Raw genomic sequence first — 16,212 nt, forward strand, 5'->3', positions numbered from 1 at the left:
AAATTTGGCAAAATTTACTATGGAAATAAAATTTTGACAAAATCTTTTATGGAAATAAAATTTTGACAAAATTTCCTATGGAATTAAAATTTCGACAAAACTTCTAATAATAATCCGCTCCAACTTCGAGATACACAATTCTCTATAGAAATAAAATTTTGAGAAATATTTCGGTGGAAATAAAATTTTGACAAAATTTTCTACGGAAATAAAATTTTGACGAAACTTTTGAAAACTGTGACAAACAATTTTGAAAAATTTTTCTGTGGAAATATAATTGCGACAAAATGTTCTATGGAAATAAAGTTTTTTAAAATTTTCTATGGAAATAAACACTATTAAGATTTTTCTACTTTTTCTAATTTTGACTAAATTTTCTATAGAAATATTGACAACTTTTTCTATGAAAATCAAATTTTTACAAATTTTTCCACGGTAATAGCATTTTGAAAAATATGTCTCTCCAACTAAGAGGTACTCAATTTTCTATAGAAATAAAATATTGAGAAAATTTTCTATTAATCAATTTTCTATAGAAATAAAATATTGACGAAATTTTCTATGGATATAAAATGTTGACAAAATTTTCTGAAGAAATATAATTTTGACAACATTTTCTATGAAAATAAAAATTTTTCAAAATTGTCTATGGAAATAAAATTTGGCAAAATTTTCTATGGAAATAAAATTTTGACAAAATTTTTATGGAAATAAAATGTTGACAAAATGTTCTATGGAAATAAAATTTTGACAAAATGTTCTATGGAAATAATATTTTTACAAAATGTTGTATAGAAATAAAATTTTGACAAAATTTTCTATAAATTCAGTTTTAACAAAATTTTCTATAAATTTAATTTCTTTCTTTTGTCGTGTTAAGTTCAACTTACTCACAAGTTCTCCCTTTTTGTAGAAGTCGTAGCTTTCCCTTGTTGGTGAAAGCTTAAATCGTTAAAACATTTGAAATTGTACACATTCACAATTCAAGGAATATTTTTTATACAACCAAAAACATGTTGTAATATTACTATATAATATTACAAATATAGAAATTAATTTCTAAAATAAAAAAAAACATTTCTTTCGAAGAAGAAAACCTTTTTTCAATGTATCTAAAATCTACCAAAACACTAAGAATTCTAGCAATTTACCAAAGAGTAAAAAATCTAAAATTCTACCAACTGCGGTAACCGTAACCGCAGACCATAGTAAGGTATTTCCCACACTGAAAAAAACAGTGAACCCACTAAGAAGAAAACTTTCGCTTAATTTTAGAAAATTTAGAATATTTGTAGAAAATTTTAACTAAACGGTATTACAAACATTGGCATCACGCCGATGTTATAAAAATAAGTAAATATTTTTCGACAAATTCAAGAAAATTTATTAGACATAACTAAGTTTTTCCAATTGTTAAAGAAAATTTTGTAGTTTGAAGTAACCACTTGGAGTTCAAAATTGCAAGAATGTCTTTAGTGACATACGAAGTTCATTATGGATGCATTTTTTGTAAAATTTACAAAGAAATTCTGAACTATTTTGTGGAAGACACGAATTTAGTTAACCTTTATGCTTCATTTGAGTTTTGTCCTCGGTTTTAGTTAATTTAACTAACGTACACAAAAAATTATTAGAGAAAAGGAAACTTCCTCCAAACATAATAAGTCCATGAACTAAAATAAAGTTAAATTGGCTTAAGTGAAAGACAGAGTTCACTTTTTTTTGAGTGCACGTAATGACCGATCTTTTTCTTTATAAATACCCAGCAATTATCTAATAGAAATGGTCTTTGTTGGTCCATAAACCTATAAGATATTGAGTAATTTCCATAAATAAAGAATTTTGATTTTCAGACATATTTTAAATCCAACAAATCATCAATCACCTCAAAAATACTTATATTAGGGGATATTTATTTATAGTTCAATGTTTTGATTTCTATTTGCAGGACCTGAACAAGCGATTTTCTGTGGCGTCACCACATTACGGTTGATATCAACTGGACGATTCCAAAATCAAGCAAGTGTTATGATACGAAAAGCTGATGAACATGATCTGGACATAGCCACACTGATTTGTGCTCTATAAATAAACAATTAAACATATTTTAACTAATCGACTACAATTCGAAGATGAATAAACCGAAATCAAAACATCTACAATAGGATTACAAATATTACAATTCCCAAAAAAAAATCGGATGGATAATTCCTCCAAAAACTGTTCTATCCCGCCAATCAATGAAAAACTATTAGAAAAATCCAATAAAATAAGAAAACAAAATATGAATTAAAACAAAATATTAATATTATGTTCAATTCCATATAATAAATTTTGTGTTGATAATTCGTAAATGTCATAAAATTTATTATAAAATGTATATAAATATATAGAGAATATTTAAGTCATTTCTTCCTAAAAGGAGCATATTATATGATATCTGAGAATTTGTGACTCATTATTAATTGAAACCATCTACTACATATGGCGAATATAACGTCTATTGATCCATAATGTCTGCCTCTCTCGTTTTAAGTGTGTGACAAAACCTTACATGTTCTCCTCCCGCCCCCATCCCCACCACTAAACAGAGCCCTGTCCAGTATTAGTACTCGATAATTATATTTAAAAAACAAAAACAAAAAAACAACAATGTTTAATCTATTAAATGATTTATTTGATTTATGTCTATAAGTACGATTGAAACACGTGAAATATAATAAAAGAAAATAATCTATATGTATTAAATTTTTATGTGTTTTAATAAATCTCTAAACAATGTTTAAAAGGTATGGATTTATTTATCTCTATGGCAGAATGAGGAAAATTTGTAATATTTTTAAAACGAATAAGTACTTGAAAAAAAAAAACAAGTGAGGAAAGTTAGTCGGGCGGGGCCGACTATATTATACCCTGCACCACTTTGTAGATCTAAATTTTCGATACCATATCACATCCGTTAAATGTGTTGGGGGCTATATATAAAGGTTTGTCCCAAATACATACATTTAAATATCACTCGATCTGGACAGAATTTGATAGACTTCTACACACAATGTTAGTAAAAAATATGGGAAACATTTAAATCTGAAGCAATTTTAAGGAAACTTCGAAAAAGTTTATTTATGGTTTATCGCTCGATATATATATATGTATTAGAAGTTTAGGAAAATTAGAGTCATTTTTACAACTTTTCGACTAAGCAGTGGCGATTTTAGAAGGAAAATGTTGGTTTTTTGACCATTTTTGTCGAAATCAGAAAAACATATATATGGGAGCTATATCGAAATCTGAACCGATTTCAATCAAATTTGGCACATATGACTATATTACGAATTGTACTCCTAGTGCAAAATTTCAACCATATTGGGCCAAAACTCTGGCTTCTGGGGCCATATAAGTCCATATCGGGCGAAAACTATATATGGAAGCTATATCTAAATCTGAACCGATTTCAACCAAATTTGGCACGCATAGCTACAATGCTAATTCTACTCTATGTGCAAAATTTCAATTATATCGGAGTAAAAGATTGGCCAGTGTGGTCATATGAGTGTAAATCGGGCGAATGCTATATATGGAAGATATATCTAAATCTGAACCGATTGCCACCAAATATGACACGCATAACTATAATGCTAATTCTACCCCCTGTGCAAAATTTCAACTAAATCGGAGCAAAAAATTGGCCTCTGTGTGCAAAGGAGTGTAAATCGGGCGAAAGCTATATATGGAAGCTATATCTAAATCTGAACCAATTTGGATGATATTTTGCAAGTTTTTCGAGACTCATAAAATATTCGGATGTACGGAATTTGAGGAAGATCGGTTGATATACACGCCAATTATGACCAGATCGGTGAAAAATATATATGGCAGCTATATCTAAATCTGAACCGATTTTTTCCAAAATCAATAGGGATCGTCTTTGAGCCGAAACAGGGCCCTATACCGAATTTTAGGACAATCGGACTAAAACTGCGAGCTGTACTTTGCACACAAAAATACATCAACAGACAGTCAGACGGACAGACAGACAGACAGACAGACGGACATCGCTAAATCGACTCAGAATTTAATTCTATGACGATCGGTATACTAAACGATGGGTCTCAGACTTTTCCTTCTTGGCGTTACATACAAATACACAAACTTATTATACCCTGTACCACAGTAGTGGTGAAGGGTATAAAAAACAATATTAACCTAATAACAGGTTGGCTGATAAGTCCCCGGTCTGACACATAGATGGCGTCGCTAGTATTAAATGCATATTATTTTTATATAGTACCAACCTTCAAATGATTCGTGTCAAAATTTGACGCCTGTAAGTCAATTAGTTTGTGAGATAGAGCGTCTTTGTGAAGCAACTTTTGTTATTGTGAAAAAAAAAAAATGGAAAACAAGGAATTTCGTGTTTTGATAAAATACTGTTTTCTGAAGGGACAAAATACGGTGGAAGCAAAATCTTGGCTTGATAATGAGTTTCCGGACTCTGCCCCAGGGAAATCAACAATAATTAATTGGTATGCAAAATTCAAGCGTGGTGAAATGACCACGGAGGACGGTGAACGCAGTGGACGCCCGAAAGAGGTGGTTACCGATGAAAACATCAAAAAACACCACAAAATGATTTTGAATGACCGTAAAATGAAGTTGATCGAGATAGCAGAGGCCTTAAAGATATCAAAGGAACGTGTTGGTCATATCATTCATCAATATTTGGATATGCGGAAGCTCTGTGCAAAATCGGTGTCACGCGAGCTCACATTTGACCAAAAACAACAACGTGTTGATGATTCTGAGCGGTGTTTGCAGCTGTTAACTCGTAATACACCCGAGTTTTTCCGTCGATATGTGACAATATATGAAACATGGCTCCATCACTACACTCCTGAGTCCAATCGACAGTCGGCTGAGTGGACAGCGACCGGTGAACCGTCTCCGAAGCGTGGAAAGACTCAAAAGTTCGCTGGCAAAGTAATGGCCTCTGTTTTTTTTTGGATGCGCATGGAATAATTTTTATCGATTGTCTTGAGAAGGGAAAAATCATCAACAGTGACTACTATATGGCGTTATTGGAGCGTTTTAAGGTCGAAATCGCGGCAAAACGGCCCCATATGAAGAAGAAAAAAGTGTTGTTCCACCAAGACAACGCACCGTGCCACAAGTCATTGAGAACGATGGCAAAAATTCATGAATTGGGCTTCGAATTGCTTCCCCACCCACCGTATTCTCCATATCTGGCCCTCAGCGACTTTTCTTGTTCTCAGGCCTCAAAAGGATGCTCACAGGGAAAAAACTTGGCTGCAATGAAGAGGTGATCGCCGAAACTGAGGCCTATTTTGAGGCAAAACCGAAGGAGTACTACCAAAATGGTAACAAAAAATTGGAAGGTCGTTATAATCCTTGTATCGCTCTTGAAGGGAACTATGTTGAATAATAAAAACGAATTTTGACAAAAAAATGTGTTTTTCTTTCTTAGACCGGGGACTTATCAGCCAACATGTTATGAAAGAGTATACAAAATCAATTATTGCAATAGCAATAATTAAGGACAAATTTCTGTTTTTATAACCTCCACCATTCCGTTTGTAACACATCGAAATATTTCTCTAAAGGTATATATATTCTGCTCTAAAGGTATATATGGGAGCCAGCGTGGTGCAATGGTTAGCATGCCCGCCTTGCATACACAAGGTCGTGAGATCGATTCCTGCTTCGACCGAACACCAAAAAAGATTTTCAGCGGTGGATTATCCCACCTCAGTAATGCTGGTGACATTTCTGAGGGTTTCAAAGCTTCTCTAAGTGGTTTCACTGCAATGTGTAACGCCGTTCGGACTCGGCCATAAAAAGGAGGTCCCTTGTCATTGAGCTTAACATGGAATCGGGCAGCACTCAGTGATAAAACAGAAGTTCACCAATGTGGTATCACAATGGACTGAATAGTCTACGTGAGCCTGATACATCGGGCTGCCACCTAACTTAACCTATATATATATTCTGGGTCGTGGTGAAATTCTGAGTCGATCTAAGCATGTCCGTCCGTCCGTCTGTTGAAATTACGCTAACTTCCGAACGAAACAAGCTAAATATCGACTTGAAACTTGGCACAAGTTGTTGTTATTGATGTAGATCGGATGGTATTGCAAATAGGCCATATCGGTCCACTTTTACGTATAGCCCCCATATAAAGGGACCCTCAGATTTGGCTTGCGGAGCCTCTAAGAGAAGCAAATTTCATCCGATCCGGCTGAAATTTGGTACATGGTGTTGGTATATGGTCTCTAACAACCATGGAAAAATTGGCCCACATCGGTCCATAATTATATATAGCCCCCATATAAACCGATCCCCAGATTTGGCTTGCGGAGCCTCTAAGAGAAGCAAATTTCATCCGATCCGGCTGAAATTAGGAACATGGTGTTTGTATATGGTCTCTAACAACCATGGAAAAATTGGTCCGGTCAATAATTATATATAGCCCCCATATAAACCGATCCCCCAATTTGCCTTGCGGAGCCTCTAAGAGAAGCAAATTTCATCCGATTCGGCTGAAATGTGGTACATGGTGTTATTATATGGTCTCTAATGACCATGCAAAAATTGGTCCACATCGGTGCATAATTATATATAGCCCCCATATAAACCGATCACCAGATTTGACCTCCGGAACTTCTTGGAAGACCAAAATTCATCTGATTCAGTTGATATTTGGTACGTGGTGTTAATAAATATGTTAATAATATTTAGGAAATTATTGTAATTTTATTTTATTATGATATATTGGTATTACTCAATTATGTATGGAACAAAATATCGGCCAAATGGGCGCCGCGACCTCGGTGGCACACCTTCGTCCGTTGGTCCAAATTTTCGATGACGCTGAGGCATAATGGAGGTTCTATGCCGTTAATGTGCCGAATTATCTCATCCTTTAGATCTTGAATTGTTGTTGGCTTATCGACGTACACCTTTTCTTTCAAATAACCCCAAAGAAAAAAATCCAACGGTGTCAAATCACATCTTGGATCTTGGCGGCCAATTGACATCGCTATTACGTGAGATAACACCACCATTGAATTTGTTGCGCAAAAGAGCCATTGTTTCGTTAGCTGTGTGACAAGTGGCACCGTCCTGCTGAAACCACATATCGTCCACATCCATATCTTACGGCCTCATTTTCGAAAATATACGGCTCGATGTCCGATGCCGCCAGCCCATAAACCGCACCAAACAGTCACTCTTTGTGGGTGCATTGGTTTTTCGACAATCACTCTTGGATGCTCATTCGCCCAAATGCGGCAATTCTGTTTATTGACGAAACCACTGAGGTGAAAATGTGCTTCATCATTGAAGAAGATTTTCTTCCAAAAATTGATCATCCACTGTTGCCAATTCTTGGAACCATTTAACACGTTGTTGGATTGTGTATCTCTCCATGGTTCAAATTGAGTAAGTTTGAAATAGAGAAATGTAAAATAAAATTCGGAAAAAAAACTTGGCGTTTAGGTGTGGTTCACATTCAACATCGGCCCTTACAATTTAAGCACCCTTTATTAAAAAAGTTTAAACTTTTACTATCAGTACTGCACTGAAAAAAATATTGTCGTGAGGTCAAAGATTTCATGTCTTTGAAATACGAATACAAATTTTGCTTAGCATAGAAGACGCATTTCTCTAAAATAAAGTTATTTTCCTTGTCCAAAAGTCGATAAACTTTTCAATGAAGTAGTATTGTCCTTATTATTAAGTGATTTGACTTAAAAATGGGTATCTTAACATGAAAGAAAAAATTTATAGGCTAAGGTCAACTTGACTTTAATAATTCAGAAAAATTCTTTAAATTTAATGAAATTGTCTTTAAATTTGTTGTCTTTTTGCATCTTGACTACAAAGCAAAAAATCGTTAAAATATAGGACATGTTTTTCAAAACTTTATTTTAAAGAAGTTTTTTACTTCAAACATAGCATAGTTACTACTGGAAGTCGAGTCCTAATTTGGAAAATAAAGTTGCCGTTAACTCGTTTTTAAAGGACTTTGATAGCATATGAAGAAAAAAAGCTGAGAAAGCGAAAAATTAAAATTTGCTTCCTAGAAGCAAGTACACAAAACCTAAATTTAAAAGAGAATTGTGTCTTAAAAGTATCCTTACTTGTATTCTCCGCTTCTTTGGCTCGGAATCAATACCAAATTTTTTAAAGTAAAGTCAAAATCTTTGGAACCGAGTATGCTTTTTTTTCAGTGTGGAGAATTTCATACTTAATCTCCCAAATGAGGACACCCCTTTTTTTAAAAAGTGAACAAATTTTTTATTTACATCTTTTATTTAGTCGTTACTGAATTAATAAAAACCCATAAGATAAAATTTTGTCCGGCAGTTTCATTTTGGGCGTTAATGGGTTAAGGACAAGAAATCTTTGGCTTCACGACAATATTTTTCCAATATACGTGCTTAAAAGGGAGGATTACTCAGACTGAATTGCGGGACTTTGTCGGCTTTATTAAAATCTCAATCAATACACAGCAAAAACGTCTCGCCAAATAAGGTATGAAATTAGTCGTTTTGAAAATTGGATCAGAAGCAAAGAATGTTACTCGGGCTTGTTATAAACTGGAAGTCACTTTTAAGGATCTATCATTCAGATCTTATGTTAGCTTACTAATTCCAATTTCATTTAAAATAATAATAAATAACTAAAGAAACGTTTTCTTCGTTTTTATTCTAATGACTACGCAAAATATTTTGGCACATACATATTTCACAGGAAATTCCCAGTCTGCCAAAAAATCTATCAGCATACTTTTCAAACAATTTTTTTGAAATATTGCAAATAAAACCTATATATTAAATAACTACTTATCGTTGTCTCTAAACATTTTTTAAAACCAATTGAAAAATTAGCTAACAAATGGTATGCAATTAAACCAAATAAGCACGTATGTTGTACTATGTTATGCTATCGGTGAAATAATAGATTAGTTATCTGTTAAAATAATCAAAAATATTTTGCATTTCTTATCACAAGGGAAAAAACATTATTTCTAATGCATTGGCTATATAATGGAAAATAGCTCAATTCTAACTAAACTAAAGATTTGCATATTCAAAATCGTAAAAATGTCATATATTTTTTTTGCATTAATTCAACCTGGAAACTATACGTTATTAAGAACCTTAATATCATTAAAATTATGAAATCACAATATATTTAAATTATTGATAAATTTCCTAAATTACGAGTATAATATGTTTCAATGGAAACATTTTTAGAAATAGCCTATAAACATATATGTGTTTAGAAAGAGAGACCTACCCACCAAAAATTCTCATTACCCGGTAACTTTGTATGTAAGCCTATTTTAAAAGTAATAACCACTTATTAATTGGCAGTTGTTCGTAGTTTGAAAAACAAACCTCTTATTGCCTCAGCTATCCAAATCTCGACTATGAATACTTCTGTCACCGATTCTAATGCATCAATGATGTAAGATGGACACTACTTGAATTTCCATAAATTTGGGGATTTTTTCGAGAAATCGGTTTAATCTTTAAAAAAATATATATATTTCTATAGGAAATTTTGTCAAAATTCTATTTCTATAGAAAAATTTGTTAAAATTTTTATTCTCTCAAAATTTTATTTTTATAGAAAATTTGTAATATTGTAAAATGTTACTCCTATAGAAAATGTTTGTTAAAATTTTATTTCTATACACAAATTTGACAAAATTTTATTTCTATAGAAAATTTTGCCAAAATTTTATTTCTATAGAAAGTTTTGTCAAAATTTTATTCCTATAGAAAATTTTGTCAAAATTTTAATTCTATAGAAGATTTTGTCAACATTTTACTTATATAGAAAATGTTGTCAAAATTTAATTTCTATAGAAATTTTTGTCAAAATTTTATTTCTATATAGAAAATTTTGTCAACATTTTATTTCTATAGAAATTTTTGTCAAAATTTTATTTCTATATAGAAAATTTTGTTAACATTTTATTTCTATACACAATTTTGACAAAATTTCATTTCTATAGAAAATTTTGTCAAAATTTTATTCCTACAGAAAATTTTGTCAAAATTTTAATTCTATAGAAGATTTTGTCAACATTTTATTTCTATAGAAAATTTTGTCAACATTTTATTTCTATAGAAATTTTTGTCAATTTTTTTTCTATATAGAAAATTTTGTTAACATTTTATTTCTATAGACAATTTTGACAAAATTTCATTTCAATAGAAAATTTTGTCAAAATTTTATTCCTACAGAAAATTTTGTCAAAATTTTAATTCTATAGAAGATTTTGTCAACATTTTATTTCTATAGAAAATTTTGTCAAAATTTAATTTCTATAGAAATTTTTGTCAAAGTTTTATTTCTATATAGAAAATTTTGTCAACATTTTATTTCTATAGACAATTTTGACAAAATTTCAACATTTTATTTCTATAGAAAGTTTTGTGAAAAATTTTTTTCGACTTTTATTTCTATAGTCTGTTTTATCAAAATGTTATTCCTAAAGAAAATGTTTGTTAAAACTTTATTCCTATAGACAAATTTGCCAAAATTTTAATTCTATAGAAAATTTTGCCAAAATTTTATTTCTATAGAAAATTTTGCCAAAATTTTATTTCTATAGAAAATTTTGTCAAAATTTTATTCCTATAGAAAATTTTGTCAAAATTTTAATTCTATAGAAGATTTTGTCAACATTTTATTTCTATAGAAAATTTTGTTAAAATTTTATTTCTATAGAAATTTTTGTCAATTTTTTTTTTTCTATATAGAAAATTTTGTCAATATTTTATTTCTATAGACAATTTTGACAAAATTTCACTTCTACAGAAAATTTTGTAAAATTTTTATTCCTACAGAAAATTTTGTAAAATTTTTATTTCTATACAAAATTTTGTCAAAATTTTATTTCTATACAAAATTTTGTCAAAATTTTATTTCTATAGAAAATTTTATTAAAATTTTGTCAAAATTTCGGCTTTTATTTCTATAGAATATTTTATCAAAATTTTATTCCTATAGAAAATTTTTGTTAAAACTTTATTTCTATAGACAATTTTGCCAAAATGTCAACATTTTATTTCTATAGAAAATTTTGTCAAAATTTAATTTCTATAGAAATTTTTGTCAAAATTTTATTTCTATATAGAAAATTTTGTCAACATTTTATTGAAAATCTTTTCAAAATTTTATTTCTATAGAAATTTTTGTCAATTTTTTTTTCTATACAGAAAATTTTTGTAAAAATTTTATTTTTATAGAAGATTATATCAAAATTTTATTTCTATAGAAAATTTTTTCCAAATTTTATTCTCTATAGAAAGTTTTGTCAAAATTTTATTTCTATAGAAAATTTTGATAAATAGTATTTCTATAAAAAATTTTGTCAAAATTTTATTTCTGTAGAAAGTTTTGTCAAAATTTTATTTCTAAAGAAAAGTTTGTTAAAATTTTATTTCTATAGAAAGTTTTGTCAACATTTTATTTTTATAGAAAATTTAGCCAACATTTTATTTCTATATAGATTTTGTTTTTAATTATTGGGATTTTTCGTTTGGCTTGAGGTCATGGTAAATGAAAAATGCTGTTGTAATTGTTTTTCATTATTTTTTATTGAAATATTGCTATTTCGGATATTTCGATACACCTTCGGTGATTGTCTTCAGCGAGATATTATCTATATCATAATTTATTTATATATCATAATTTAATGATTTATCAATATTTACTTTCACAATTGTTATTAACAAAAATATAACAATAATTCTATATTAACATTTTACAAAGTAATAGACTTGCTCCTTGCTCATATCTAACTATAGCTATCTTACTTATGTTTGTGTCTTTGTATAAGATTTCTAAAAATCTGTGCACAGTGGTCTGTGTCGGTTTTGTAGTTCATACGTTCGTCAGTGGGAGTATATATGTAACATCTCCAATGTGTATCTTCTCTTAGTATTCTCTTCCATCGTCAGTATTTCAACATTCTTGAAATTTGGCAGTCGTGCAATGTGCTGCAAGGGCCGTTTTTATACCCTGCGCCACACTGTGGAACAGGGTATTACAAGTTAGTGCATATGTTTGTAACACCCAGAAGGAGACGAGATAGACATATGGTGTCTTTGGCAATAATGCTCAGGGTGGGTCCCTGAGTCGATATAACCATGTCCGCCTGTCCGTCTGTCCGTCCGTCCGTCCGTCTGTCTGTGAACACATTTTTGTGATCAAAGTCTAGGTCGCAATTTAAGTCAAATCGCCTTCAAATTTTGCACATGTTCCTAATTTGGGTCAGAATATAACCCTATTGATTTTGGAAGAAATCGGTTCAGATTTAGATATAGCTCCCATAAATATCTTTCGCCCGATATGCACAAATATGGACCCAGCAGCCAGAGTTTTATACCGATTTGCTTGAAATTTTGTACAAACATAACACTTAGCCGTATAGTCAAGTGTGCAAAATTTGATTGAAATCGGTTCAGATTTAGATATAGCTCCCATATATATCTTTCGCCCGATATGGACTTATATGGTCCTAAAGCCAGAGTTTTGGCTCAATTTGGTTGAAATTTTGCACAGGGAGTAGATTTAGCATTGTAGCTACACGGATGAAAAAGACTGTTTTTCATATGTTTGGCTATAAACATTATATGTTTGGAACACAAATTTTTAAACACAATATTTTTGAGTGCAAGCATATAATGTTCATAAACTAGCATAACATGTTTGGGACATATATGTTAATATGTTAGAACATATTATGTTTGAGACATAAAATGTTTGTAAATATAATATGCTTGGATGCAAACATATATTAATTTAGAAATAGCCTATAAACATATATGTGTTTAGTAGCTTGGAGCGCTATTTAACAGGGAGCGATATTGAATTAAGTTGGTGGTTGTTGCTTGTTATTAAAAAATTAACATTTTATTTTCCCTTGGGCAATTGATCAGCTACTTCTTTGATCCTTACAAACTGTGTGGTCCGCTGTTCGAATCCCTGTCCGGCAAAAGGTAAAATTAAAATAAAAAAATCATAAAATTGAATAATTTCTTCTACAATGTTTGTATTACAGAAAAAGGTGCTAAGAACTAAAAAATTTCGTGGAAGTGAGAAAGATGTGAGGGAATATACAATTAGGCAGAAACAAAATTTTGAGCATTCAGGTCGAAAACCTATGTTTTTAGCACCTATATTACCTGTTTATTTTCATAATTCATTATGATTGTAAATATATAAATAAATAAATAAAATTTTGAGCACAATATTGTTTGGGAGAATTTTTTTTAAGCATATAATATTTTTGGGTGCAAAATGCTTCCAAACATATTATATGTTCACATAATAACATATTGTTTGTTGGAAGACAACATTATTGAATTTGGAGGCAAAAATACAAAATGTTTGGAACTTAGACTACCCAAACATATATTGTTTAGACCAATATGCTTTCAAACATATTATATATTGGAAGAGATCAAACATATAAATGTTTGGGCAATACCCAAAAATGTATATGCTTGAAGCAAAATATGTTTGGGAGTATATGTTACAGAAGCGATTTTTTTGTGAGGGTGTATGCGTGCCAAATTTGGTTGAAATCGATTCAGATTTAGATATAGCTCCCATATATATCTTTCGCCCGATATGCACTTATATGGACCCAGAAGCCAGAGTTTTATCCCGATTAGCTTGAAATTTTGCACAAGGAGTACAATTGTTAGTGTAGTCATGTATGCCAAATTTGATTGAAATCGGTTCAGATTTAGATATAGCTTCCATATATATTTTTCGCCCGATATGGACTTATATGGCCCCAGAAGCCAGAGTTTTGGCTCAATTTGGTTGAAATTTTGCACTAGGAGTACAATTAGTAATATAGTCATGTGTGCCAAATTTGATAGAAATCGGTTCAGATTTAGATATAGCTCCTATATTTTTCTGATTTCGACAAAAATGGTCAAAATACCAACATTTTCCTTGTTAAATCGCCACTGCTTAGTCGAAAAATTGTAAATATGACTCTAATTTTCCTAAATTTCTAATACATATATATCGAGCGATAAATCATAAATAAACTTTTGCGAAGTTTCCTTAAAATTGCTTCAGATTTAAATGTTTCCCATATTTTTTTACTAAAATGGTGTTCCACCCTAGTGCATTAGCCAACTTAAATTTTGAGTCTATAGGTTTTGTAAAAGTCTATCAAATTCTGTCCAAATCGAGTGATATTTAAATGTATGTATTTGGGACAAACCTTTATATATAGCACCCAACACATTTGAGGGATGTGATATGGTATCGAAAATTTAGATCTACAAAGTGGTGCACGGTATAATATAGTCGGCCCCGCCCGACTTTAGACCTTCCGTACTTGTTTTTACTAACAATGTGTTCCACCCTAGTGCATTAGCCGACTTAAATTTTGAGTCTATAGATTTTGTAGAAGTCTATCAAATTCTGTCCAGATCAAGTGATATTTAAATGTATGTATTTGGGACAACCCTTTATATATAGCCCCAACACATTTGACGGATGTGATATGGTAAAATTTAGATATACAAAGTGGTGCAGGGTATAAATAATATAGTCGGCCCCGCCCGACTTTAGACTTTCCTCACTTGTTTTAGTTTTATAGAAGTTTTTATCAAAATTTTATTTCTATAGAAAATTTTCTTAAAATTTTTTTATATAGAAAATTTTGTCAAAATTTTATTCCTACAGAAAATGTTGTAAAATTTTTATTTGTATACAGACAAATTTGCAAAATTTTATTTTTATAGGAAATTTATTATTATTATTATTATAGAATATTTTATCAAAATTTTATTCCTATAGAAAATTTTTATTAAAACTTTATTTCTGTAGACAATTTTGCCAAAATTTGATTTCTATAGAAAATTTTGTCAAAATTTTATTTCTATAGAAGATTTTGTCAACATTTTATTTCTATAGAAAATTTTGTCAAAAATTTATTTCTATAGAAATTTTTGTCAAAATTTTATTTCTACACAGACAAATTTGCAAAATTTTATTTCTATAGAAAGTTTTGTGAAAATTTTATTTCTATAGAGTATTTGATTAAAATTTTGTCAAAATTTCGTCTTTCATTTCTATAGAATATTTTATAAAAATTTTATTCCTATAGAAAATTTTTGTTAAAACTTTATTTCTATAGACAATTTTGCCAAAATTTGATCTCTATAGAAAATTTTGTCAAAATATTATTCCTATAGAGAATTTTGTCAAAATTTTATTTCTATAGAAGATTTTGCCAACATTTTATTTCTATAGACAATTTTGTCAAAATTTTATTTCGATAGAAATTGTTGTCAAAATTTTATTTCTATATAGAAAATTTTGTCATAATTTTATTTTTATTGAAAATTTTGTGGAAATTTTTGTCATTTTTTTTCTATATAGAAAATTTTTGACAAAATTTTATTTTTATAGAATATTTTATCAAAATTTTATTTCTATAGAAAATTTTGTCAAAATTTTATTTCTATAGAAAGTTTTGTCAAAATGTTATTTCTATAGAAAATTTTGATAAATTGTATTTCTAAAAAAAATTTGTTAAAATTTTATTTCTGTAGAAAGTTTTGTCAAAATTGTATTTCTATAGAAAATTTTGTTAAAATTTTATTTCTATAGAAAGTTTTGTCAAAATGTTATTTCTATAGAAAATTTAGTCAAAATTTTATTTCTATATAGATTTCAAAAATGTAATGGGGATTTTTATGAGGAATTTAAATTTAAATTGCCAATTTTTGGGAACGAAAACATCCTAATTTGGGGACAAGAGCTAGAAAAATACTGGCAACACTGCTCTACGATGAAAAATAAGCTTGTCCGGTTCCAAAGATTTTGTCTTTACACTAATGAATTTAGTATTGACTCCGAGCCAAAGAGATGAAGAATTGAAGAGATACTAGGAAACGAATTTGACATTTTTCGATTTTTTATCGACTTCTTGTTCATGTGCTATTAGAGTCCTTTAGAAACATATTATGTTTCATTTTGGAGGAATAAGACGACATTATCTATATTTTGAGTAAAAAATCGTAAAAATGGCAATAAATCCTCAAAATTGGCAGCCCTGGTTTACACTAATGTTTTTATGCTCTTGCAACATGTTTCAGGTAATCATGAAAACATCTGCATGTAAACATGACAAACACTGTT

The 16,212-nt window shown here is 29.9% G+C and overlaps 2 protein-coding genes across 6 annotated transcripts in view; both read left to right on the forward strand.

The window, feature by feature from the left end:
* LOC142222556 (corticotropin-releasing factor-binding protein) overlaps positions 1-2,748 on the forward strand; it is a 184,420-nt gene extending 181,672 nt beyond the window's left edge. For all 5 annotated transcript variants that reach the window (XM_075292755.1, XM_075292753.1, XM_075292754.1 and 2 more), the window contains exon 9: positions 1,949-2,748. In XM_075292755.1, coding sequence (XP_075148870.1) covers positions 1,949-2,088 — 140 coding nt within the window. In that variant the 3' untranslated portion in view covers positions 2,089-2,748. The remainder of the gene's footprint in view (positions 1-1,948) is intronic.
* aralar1 (calcium-binding mitochondrial carrier protein aralar1) overlaps positions 1-16,212 on the forward strand; it is a 510,884-nt gene that overhangs the window by 336,069 nt on the left and 158,603 nt on the right. The gene's annotated exons all lie outside the window — the stretch shown is intronic.

The sequence above is a fragment of the Haematobia irritans genome, chromosome 1 (assembly GCF_050003625.1).
Source record: "Haematobia irritans isolate KBUSLIRL chromosome 1, ASM5000362v1, whole genome shotgun sequence".
Classification (NCBI taxonomy): domain Eukaryota; kingdom Metazoa; phylum Arthropoda; class Insecta; order Diptera; family Muscidae; genus Haematobia; species Haematobia irritans.